This window comes from Procambarus clarkii, unplaced genomic scaffold, assembly GCF_040958095.1.
Source record: "Procambarus clarkii isolate CNS0578487 unplaced genomic scaffold, FALCON_Pclarkii_2.0 HiC_scaffold_117, whole genome shotgun sequence".
Lineage (NCBI taxonomy): Eukaryota > Metazoa > Arthropoda > Malacostraca > Decapoda > Cambaridae > Procambarus > Procambarus clarkii.
In genome coordinates this window covers 346,214-357,153 of record NW_027189150.1, presented here as the reverse complement: position 1 = coordinate 357,153, position 10,940 = coordinate 346,214, and the positions used below count along the sequence as shown (strand labels likewise).

At 43.7% G+C, this 10,940-nt stretch overlaps 1 protein-coding gene across 1 annotated transcript; it reads right to left on the bottom strand.

The window, feature by feature from the left end:
- Positions 1–4,840: 4,840 nt before the first annotated feature.
- On the bottom strand, positions 4,841–6,912 carry LOC123749905 (uncharacterized). The gene is made up of 5 exons (XM_069320340.1): positions 6,797–6,912; positions 5,772–6,159; positions 5,508–5,679; positions 5,223–5,328; positions 4,841–5,105 (listed from the first exon to the last, which is right to left on the bottom strand). The coding sequence occupies exons 2-5, from the start codon at positions 6,156–6,158 to the stop codon at positions 4,940–4,942; spliced, it is 831 nt and encodes a 276-aa protein (XP_069176441.1). The 5' UTR covers position 6,159; positions 6,797–6,912; the 3' UTR covers positions 4,841–4,939.
- Between the last annotated feature and the right edge of the window lie 4,028 nt (positions 6,913–10,940).

Genomic DNA, 10,940 nt, shown 5'->3' with positions numbered 1-10,940 from the left:
AATGGAACAAACTGCGTATTATTTCCCCACAAAGATACGAGCAGGAGAACAATGGAGAGGCAAAGGAAAAAGTAAAGGAACAAAGGGAACATCAGCACGAATCAAGAGAGCAGAAGAATTAGGAGCCCCAGCAACAGCTGGGGGGGGGGGAAAGAGAAAGGAATAGCCACGAAAACGACTAGGACGAGCACCAAGCATCGGCTCCTGGAGACAGACACAAAGGGGCGAAAACCGCGAAATCAGAAGTTGGAGTTCGAGGAAATTGGCATAATAACCTCGAACGTTCCATTGAAGAATAGACATCGACGAGAAGGGAAAGGACAACAAGAGAGAACAAGGAAGAAACAAAGGCGAAAGAGCAACAGAGCACGTTAAAGAATATCAGGGTCGGGATCAGGGTCAGCAAAGTCAAGGTTAGGGGGCATGGGTAAACTGAGCAAAGACGGAGGGAAGGAAGTGGGAGAACAGACCAGAGGTGGGCGGGTGGGGTCCGGAGGAGGAGGAGGAGGAGGAGACAACGGAGATGAGCAGTCAAGGACAGCAGCAGGAAGAGGGGGAGTAGAAAGAGGGGAGCGCACCTCAGCAAGAGCAGCAACCGAAAGGGAAGCAGGGGCCAAAGAAACCTCCATAGAAGGAACAGGGGGCGCAATCACTGAAATGGGAGGGGTAGGAGCAACAGAGCCAGAAGTAGGGGCTGAGGAAGAAAGCGAAGCCTTCTTACCCGCCAGGGAGGAGGAAGGAGAGGAGCCAGGCTTACGCTTCTGACTTAAAAAGAGACCGGTGTTCCAGCAACTACGTACCGGACAACGGATTCCAGTGTCTCAACAGAAGCTGAACGAGAGCACACACGACGGCCGTTAGGAGAGCGATGGACATCCGGCTGCACCGACAGTTGGCGGGGAGAGCCAATAAATGGTGGAAGAGGATGGGAAGGAGGATCTGAGGGAGACTAGGAAGACACAGGAGACATGACAGACTGGGTAGAAAGAAGGGAAACCCCAGACAGAGGACCAGGAGGGGGACCCCTCAGGACAGAACGCAAAGGAACAGTGAAGGGGCTGTGGGCGTATCGGGGTCCAAGGCCCGGAAACTGTGTCGAGTCTGAGTAAGGAGGGAAGGATGAGGAGAGGAAGAGCGCAACACGCGAGCATAAGAGACGTTAGCATAAGGCGGGAGTCAGCGAACCTGGCGCCTCGCCTCGGGAAAAGAAACGCTCCCGGTGCTTCAAGTTGCGGACGGCTGCCTCAAGCTTGTAATGGATACAGGCACGGGAGAAGGTAGGATGGGCCTCACCACAGTTGAGGTAGCGAGCTTGGGGAGAAGTGCACTCCGACTTAGAGTGACCTTCACCCCCACACAAAGGACAGAGACAGTCCCAGAGCAGCGGAGGGCACCATGCCCAAACCTCCAGATCTTGTTACAAAGTCGAGGAGAAGGAATATACTCCTGAACAGAGCACCTAGCACCAGCAAGAATGACAGATGGAAGGGTCCTACCATCAAAGGTGATCTTCCCAACACGAAGGGGTTGATGGCGACGACCACGAGGGGGACGAGTAAACGAGTCAACCTGGAGGACAAAATGGCCTTGGGCATCAAGGATATGCCGAATATCATCGTGGCAGTCCTGCAGAGTCCGAACACCGGTTGCAACATGGGGTGGGAGGAGAACAGTGCCAACACTGGCATTCATCCGAACGTTCTTGGAGACCCGAACAGGGATCTCGCCAAGGCAAGATAAGGCAGCCAAGTGGGAAGCTGCATCCTGAGAAGGAGCAGCAACGACACGTGTACCGAGACGAGTGGGGTTGAAGGTTATAGACGCATCCACGGAATCAACAGGATACCGATGGAGGGAGAAATCGTCAGGAGGCGCAGAATCAAGAGGAAGGAAATCAAAGTGTTTGGCCCATGAAGCGGGACCAAACAAGGCCTGATACGCATCGGTAAGGAAAGGAATCGGGCGAGTGCGGCCAGGGCGCGAACGGCGTTGAGAACCCCCAGAGAGGGGTCAAAAGGCGCAGTAGTCCCAACGAGAGACTTAGCCGCACAGGGGACGAAGTGTTCACCACTGGGGGCTGGAAGCTCGACCCAACCACAGAGGAGGGAGGGGAGCTGGGGGAAGAAGTCAGGATGGTCAAAGGAGGAGCAAGGTCGGGGCCCAACGCAGTGGAGGCTACAGAGCCCGGTCTTCCAAGACAGGCCGACTCGGGGGCTTTGTCGCCCACCCCACGAACCCGAGAGTGTACAATAGAAACATTTAACGACATAGGTACGGAGTGATAAATTCATCCACGAATGTGCCCCCATACCCACCTTGGAACCACAATTAGAGGCAGGACACCCAACAGGAAGCTATCGCCGATCATGCCAGGGCTCCCTAGGGGTGCGTCGTGAGTATACGCCCCACAAACGCCACCTTAAGAACCGTCAGTCCGTCGAGATCGGGTTCAGCGACGAAAGGGGGATTGACAATAAAAGGTTCCCCTCGCTCGAGACGTTGGGTACTACAGTTCTACGGGTGCAAGAGTATGCCTCTTCAAGCACCCGGGCGTCAAAATAGAAGAAGTCCAAAGAAATAATCCAAAACAAGCAAAAGGTCAGCAGGAAACAACAAGCAAATAGGAGAAGAGGGGATAGAAAAACGAAACAATGAAAAGGAAAAGCGATCTGGCACAATTGGAGAAGACAGCAGCAGGAGTGCAAGGCCATAAAAGGAATGAGGACTGTCCCACGGAGCATCACACTCCGGCAGCCCTCCACGAAGCCCCCTCACGACGCCAACGGGCCGGATGGGGAGGGGAGGAGGGAAAGAATGATGAGGACAAAGACAGGGGAGTGGGGCATGGTGGGAAGGAAGAGGGGATGGTGGAGTGGGGAATGGTTGGGAGGACGAGGGGGTAATATTGGGGAGGACTGGGGGACAGGAAAGGTTACCGTGGCTGAGCCACAGCAACACGTGGCCCGGTACTGCTAGTTATTCATATATATTAATATGATGTTGCACGAACTAGGCTACTGTTGGTTAATTGATGGGACTATACCCAGTATTATGTCCTCATATTAAAGGGGTATGCTATTATGTTAATATATAATACATCATATATAATGTTATAGTATAATTTATGTGTAAGTTGTACTCTATTATTGTAAATGTATTGATGGGCCGGCGAGGGTACCGTCTTTAACCCCTCCCCCCCCCCCTCAAACCCCTCCATCCTTGCAGGCGAGAGATTAAGTTTTGTCAAGCTGCTTAGTTTGAAATTGTGTATAATATGTATATAATGTATATGTACTATATGAAATATATAAATATATATATATATTATATATATATATATATATATATAAATATATATATATATAATTTTGACATTCATTGTGTTATGTTTATATGGTTGTACACAATAATACTGTGGGTCTTATATTTTTGTATAGTAAGCATCTGTGTATTCAAGGTTCTATTGAACTATATTTTTAGTTTAATGGGTTAAATGTTTGAACTAAATATTGGCGGCTAATTTTGGGAGTTACCCCCTCCCAAGGTTAAGAAACAGCCGAGCGAGCATCACTTGAAACCGAGCTGGGAAGAACAAACGAGAGATTTAAAGTGGCCATCTTGCCACACAATGGGCAAAAAGGACACCATGCAAACGCAAGTTGAGGCCCCACGGCCATACTGCTATTACATGTAGCACAGGCACGGAAAAGATATTCAGTTCAGAAGCCAAGGCAGCAACAAAAATTACTGTAGTATGGAAGGCACGATCGCTAAAAGTAATCAAGTGGCGAAACAAGTAGCACATGGCTGGCTGCAAAGAAGAGTCTCGTGAACGAATCCACCAGAACAATATTTTATTTCTAGTTCTCCTCAATGTCATCGTCTCAATCTCTATGGTCCTTTCCCGTCACAACATGACAGTGCCATTCTTTGTCTATATGGGCACATTCTTTGAGACCCCCATTCGGATCTCACCAACACTCGACAGAGCTGCCAAGCATTCGGCTACCTCCCAGGAAAGCGCTTCAAGACTAGGATAACAGCAAACTGTAGGAACGATAAATCTAATTGTTTACTATCCCAGATGTTTAGGCATGTAAAAATTATGTTTAAGGCTGGTTAACATCAAGACTGCTTTTAGGAAGCAGTGTAAGGAAATTTGAGAACCTTCTTAACCACGTACGTAAAACCAGTTCTGAAGTATGCAGCCCCAGCATGGAGCCTGTACCATGTCAAGCACAAGACACAGCTGGGAGAGGGAAGAAAAATCAGAGATAAATTACTATGCTAGTCCCAGAACCAAGAGGCACGAGTTACGAAGAAACTGAAATACTCTTCACGTAGCTGGAAGACGAGAGATCTCGGACGAGGACATGATCACTACCTACAAAATTCTCAGGAATTGACAGGTAGATAATGAGGGAGTTTACACGGGTGGTATGTGAACACAGATGTTGAAACCGAGTACCCATGAGCCACAGGAACGTTAGAAGGAACTTTCAATGTCAGTAATTAATACATTGAATGCATCAGGAAGGGAGGTGGGGTAGGCACACTCCATACACAGTTGGAAGTGTTGGTATAATTGAGCCCACTAATCAGCCAAAGACCTTTCTTTGCAAGCACAACTAGGTGAACATCCATACCCAGAAAAAGAAAAAAAAAAGTAAACGTCCTAAAGATTAATACTTCAGGTGAACTTAAGGTTTTTACATATGTCATCCTATAAGTATTGGTTATTAATAACCAACGGTTTTATGAGATTATACAAACCAATTAGTGTTTGTGCAAGCACTCCCTTTCCACCTCTAATTGGTGATGGCATTTGAGACTAAGTGGATTATATAAGTTCCAATTTATTTTATAAATTATGCTAGAACAATAGAAGCAGCGAGTAACATTTATCAGTCACAACTAGTGCCGTTGTTGGTCAATACCATTAAAAGTTAGAATAAGGAGAAGGCAAAACTGAAGTCTCACAAATGACGGGCTTATCGTGGTAGCAAGCAATGTCGTGCCACTTAATGCCGTCGTTGTAGAAGTTGTTCATCACTGCTAAGCAGTCCTCGTTTCCCTCACGGTTGTCTGGTTGTGGCTGACCATTCCTGCTCACCGTGAAATAATTTAAGTCTTGTTAACCGAACTATTACAATTCAGCGGCATCATTATACAAGAGCGACAGTATAATATTCATAAACACTGGGAAAGGCGACTATACATACCCTCCAGTATGGGACCACTTGCTGTAAGTCACCAAGCTTCCCGACAGCCACCGCCAGACGCCATAACCTCGTTTGTTGCCTCCAGTCCAGAAGAACTTTACTGGATCTGAAATAGGATCAAAATTAATCTCTTCTGCACTTTTTGAACCCCAACTCAAAATTAAATTTGGAGATCAGTTCACATATAACTGAAAGTTTATGAATTTCTAAAGTTTTCGAAGTACACATCAATGGATCGCGTTCTTAAGAGTAAACTATATAAAAAAAAAGTCAAGAGGTACGTACGTCTAGCAATGATGTCAGTAATAAAGTCATCAATATCTTTGGATTCTATGGAGACAAGTCTGAAGTCTCTACCAAGACCCGAACAATAGGAAGTGCCTTGATCCCAACTGAAGGTGGCTTGGGTTCTGCACCAGGATAAGTGGTACCCCCGGTTTTTGTAAGTGGCTTGTACCTGTGGGGTGCCAAAGTGTTACAATTTTTGCTTGCCATTATGCATATTTTTTGGGGGGAAGCGTAGTAAATCAAGTTGTTTATAATACGTACAAGAGCGGAGGAGTGGCCACAAAGGTTCAGGGGCGACTGTGCAGGTAGTCGAGAAGCAGACTGCACCACAGGTGGTTGTGGCGAGAACCGAGGAAATGCCACTTGTGGCGACTGGAAAACTTGCGGCTGGATTGGAACGTTTTGGGGAATGTTGAACTGATTAAAGGGTAAAGGCTGTAACCGAGGCTGAACTGGGAACCCCTGCTGCACTGGGAGGGTGTTCTGAATCTGTAGGTTCCTTACAAATGCATTTGGAGCAATAACTGTATTCGGTCGAGTTAAAGAAATGCGTTGGTTCTGTTGGTCAGTGAAAGATTCTCCTCCTTGGCCGAAGTATTGACCCAAACTTACACCAACACTCAACATAAACAAACATATTGTAATCATCCTAGAAAGGACAAGAGAAACATTAAACCGAGAAGAGTAAAACAAGAAAATATTCTACCAATACATACAATAACAACAACATCTACTTATGACAGTACTTGAATATCTCAACAGCCGATGCACGAGCGACTCCAACTGTGGTGAGTGTGGCCAGCCCGCCCCTTATATTACCAGAGCTCAAGCAACCACGGGCGCTGATTGGCCGATATTCCAGCTTAGAGTCACACCATTGGCTAACCTGCTCCTGGTTTTAAACTATTGATTCAAATGTCACTAATAACTCGCTAACGGCCAACTGATCATTTCCAAATTTAATTATAAATCGAGCTTAGCATTCTTTTATTGTCAAACAAAAAATCAATTTTAATTAAAAAGCAAAAATTTTCATTTATAACCTGTTGGGTAAAATTGAGAGACAAAACACGTAGCTATAAGCCTCAAGTAATTAACACACACACACACAGAGGACAATATTTTATTTCAAAACACAGGATATAATTTTGTTGTATTGGTTAAATAAAAAACACAGGTGGTGAAATATTGTTTCCGAAATAAGGTGATCAGAAGGTCCCAATCTTATGGTATTGTTCGACTCCTTCCGAAATCGTGGGTTTTAAAGGACTTGTGCAATTGGAGACCTTTTCCTTGTTAAATCAAGATTATAAAATAATATCGAAACTGTTGGCGAGCCGTCTGAGGCTTGTTTCGGGTCGGGATGTGTCGCCGGAAGCAGCCCGTCCTCCAAATGAAAACCCACAAGTGATTCCAAGCACCCTCCAAACCTCACTGTTTTTCAATGAAAAACGGTTTACACACGATTCCAACCCGTCCTCGACTCAAGTCCATTACATTCAGCGGTCAACCCCACAGACGCATTCATAAATTTTAACATGCTGTTCATTCAAAACAGGAATTTTCTCAACTATAAATTATTATAATAATATATTAGCATATTGTGTATATTTTGGCATAGGATAGGTTAGGTTAGGTGTTTAGGTTCTGTTGGCGATTATTTGTATATGTAGTACGTGGGTGAAGCATTTATAGCAACCCGTCCTCGACTCAAGTCCATTACATTCAGCGGTCAACCCCACATACGCATTCATAAATTTTAACATACTGTTCACTCAAAATGGGAATTTTCTCAAGTATAAATTTATATTATAATATATTAGCATATTGTGTATATATAGGCATAGGTTAGGTTAGGTTAGGTGTTTAGGTTCTGTTGGCGATTATTTGTATTTGTAGTACGTGGGTGAAGCATTTATAGCGTTGTGATTCGAACAAAATTCGTCAGTGAAGCACTTGTTCCGGATATGTTCGAATGTCAGCAGTTGTGAGTCGTGTGTAAACCGCTTTTCATTCATAAACAGGGGGTTTGGCGGGTGCATGGAATCACTTTTGGATCTTTGTTTGGAGGACGGGCTGTTTATAGCGTTGTGATTCGAACAAAATTCGTCAGTGAAGCACTTATTCCGGATATGTTCGAATGTCAGCAGTTGTGAGTCATGTGTAAACCGCTTTTCATTCATAAACAGGGGGTTTGGCGGGTGCATGGAATCACTTTTGGATCTTTGTTTGGAGGACGGGCTGCACGATTCACAACTGATTTCGTTCGAATACTTCCGGAACAAGAGCTTCACTGACGACTTTTGTTCGAACCACAACGCTATAAATGCTTCACCCACCTACTACAAATACAAATAATCACCAACAGAGCCTAAACACCTAACCTAACCTATCCTATGCCTATATATACACAATATGCTAATATATTATTATAATAATTTATAGTTGAGAAAATTCCTGTTTTGAATATATATATATATATATATATATATATATATATATATATATATATATATATATATATATATATATATATATATATATATATATATGTCGTACCTAATAGCCAGAACGCACTTCTCAGCCTACTATGCAAGGCCCAATTTGCCTAATAAGCCAAGTTTTCATGAATTAATTGTTTTTCGACTACCTAACCTACCTAACCTAACCTAACCTAACTTTTTCGGGTACCTAACCTAACCTAACCTATAAAGATAGGTTAGGTTAGGTAGGGTTGGTTAGGTTCGGTCATATATCTACTTTAATTTTATCTCCAATAAAAAACAATTGACCTCATACATAATGAAATGGGTAGCTTTATCAATTCATAAGAAAAAAATTAGAGAAAATATATTAATTCATGAAAACTTGGCTTATTAGGCAAATCGGGCTTTGCATAGTAGGCTGAGAAGTGCGTTCTGGCTATTAGGTACGACATATATATATATATATATATATATATATATATATATATATATATATATATATATATATATATATATATATAACTGAAAACTCACACCCCAGAAGTGACTCGAACCCATACTCCCACAACTGGTATGTACAGGGACGCCTTAATCCGCTTGACCATCACGACCGGACATAAGGAAGTGATAGCCGAGGCTATATGAACCACTTCCCCGCCGGCACTCGGATGGTAATCTTGGGCATAGCATTTTATCAAATCACCTCATTCTTTGGGGCACACGTGAGGAACACAAATGCAACGTGTGCCCCAAAGAATGAGGTGATTTGATAAAATGCTATGCCCAAGATTACCATCCGAGTGCCGGCGGGGAAGTGGTTCATATAGCCTCGGCTATCACTTCCTTATGTCCGGTCGTGATGGTCAAGCGGATTAAGGCGTCCCTGTACATACCAGTTGTGGGAGTATGGGTTCGAGTCACTTCTGGGGTGTGAGTTTTCAGTTGTATATAGTCCTGGGGACCATTCAGGCTTGTTTGCATATATATATATATATATATATATATATATATATATATATATATATATATATATATATATATATATATTATTAAATATTATTAAATATGACCGAAAAAGTAAGATTAATAATTCTAACACGAATTTTCTCAATCATTCGTACATTTCTTTTCACTGTTGGAGGTAATTAAAAAATCACTTCTCCAAAATTCATTTTTATTTCTAGTCTGACGCGACACTTGAGCGCGTTTCGTAAAACCTATTACATTTTCAAAGACTTTAGTTAACACATACACAACTGAATAGAACTTACACATCTCCGATTTTGTTTATATCTACATTTGAGTGAGGTGGTATTTAATAAGGTATTAATTTCATCAACACAAGCCAGAACATGAAACAATGGGTATTGAAAAGAAGTGATTGTAGAAAGCCTATTGGTCCATATTTCTTGATGCTTCTATATTGGAGCGGAGTCTTGAGGTGGGTAGAATATAGTTGTGCATTAATTGGCTGTTGATTACTCGTGTTGACTTCTTGATGTGTAATGCCTCGCAAACGTCAAGCCGCCTGCTATCGCTGTATCTATCGATGATTTCTGTGTTGTTTACTAGGATTTCTCTGGCGATGGTTTGGTTGTAGGAAGAGATTATATGTTCCTTAATGGAACCCTGTTTCTTATGCATCGTTAAACGCCTAGAAAGAGATGTTGTTGTTTTGCCCATGTACTGGGCTTTTTGGAGCTTACAGTCCCCAAGAGGGCATTTGAAGGCATAGACGACGTTAGTGTCTTTTAAAGCGTTCTGTTTTGTGTCTGGAGAGTTTCTCATGAGTAGGCTGGCCGTTTTTCTGGTTTTATAGTAAATCGTCAGTTGTGTCCTCTGATTTTTGTCTGTAGGGATAACGTTTCTATTAACAATATCTTTCAGGACCCTTTCCTCCGTTTTATGAGCTGTGGAAAAGAAGTTCCTGTAAAATAGTCTAATAGGGGGTATAGGTGTTGTGTTGGTTGTCTCTTCAGAGGTTGCATGGCGTTTCACTTTCCTTCTTATGATGTCTTCGACGAAACCATTGGAGAAGCCGTTGTTGACAAGCACCTGCCTTACCCTACAGAGTTCTTCGTCGACTTACTTCCATTCTGAGCTGTGGCTGAGAGCACGGTCGTCATATGCGTTAACAACACTCCTCTTGTACCTGTCTGGGCAGTCGCTGTTGGCATTTAGGCACATTCCTATGTTCGTTTCCTTAGTGTAGACTGCAGTGTGGAAACCTCCGCTCTTTTCCATGACTGTTACATCAAGAAAGGGCAGCTTTCCATCCTTTTCCATCTCGTAAGTGAAACGCAGCACGGAACTCTGCTCAAATGCCTCCTTCAGCTCCTGCAGATGTCTGACATCACGTACCTGTGTAAAAATGTCGTCAACATACCTGCAGTATATAGCCGGTTTCAAGTTCATGTACACTAAGACTTTTTGCTCGATGGTACCCATGTAGAAGTTTGCAAACAGGACACCTAGGGGAGAACCCATGGCGACCCCATCTACTTGCTTATACATGTGCCCATCCGGGCTCAAGAAGGGTGCCTCTTTAGTACAATCTTGGAGTAGTTTCCTCAGAATATTTTCTGGTATGTCAAGAGGAGTACAGGCTGGATCACGATACACTCTGTCGGCTATCATCCCGATTGTCTCGTCCACAGGTACGTTGGTAAACAGGGATTCTACGTCCAACGAGGCTTTTATCCCTGTGGCCCGTGTGCCCCGCAGTAAGTCAACAAATTCCTTTGGAGACTTCAGGCTGAAGGAGCAAGGAACATAAGGAGTCAGCAGGCCGTTGAGTCGCTTCGCCAGTCTGTACGTGGGTGTGGGTATCTGGCTAATGATTGGCCGAAGTGGGTTTCCAGGCTTGTGTGTCTTGACATTTCCATACGCATATCCAGGTTTATATTCCCCAATTATCTTTGGCAGGTGGAGTCAGGATTTCTTG

Bases quoted from the DNA above. Each gene is read 5' to 3' on its own strand.
- LOC123749905 (XM_069320340.1), bottom strand. From the start codon at position 6,158: ATGATTACAATATGTTTGTTTATGTTGAGTGTTGGTGTAAGTTTGGGT. The intron at 5,680-5,771 runs GTACGTATTATA...GGCACCCCACAG, and splicing joins GTGGCCACTCCTCCGCTCTT to GTACAAGCCACTTACAAAAA. The intron at 5,329-5,507 runs GTACGTACCTCT...ATCCTATTTCAG, and splicing joins TACTGACATCATTGCTAGAC to ATCCAGTAAAGTTCTTCTGG.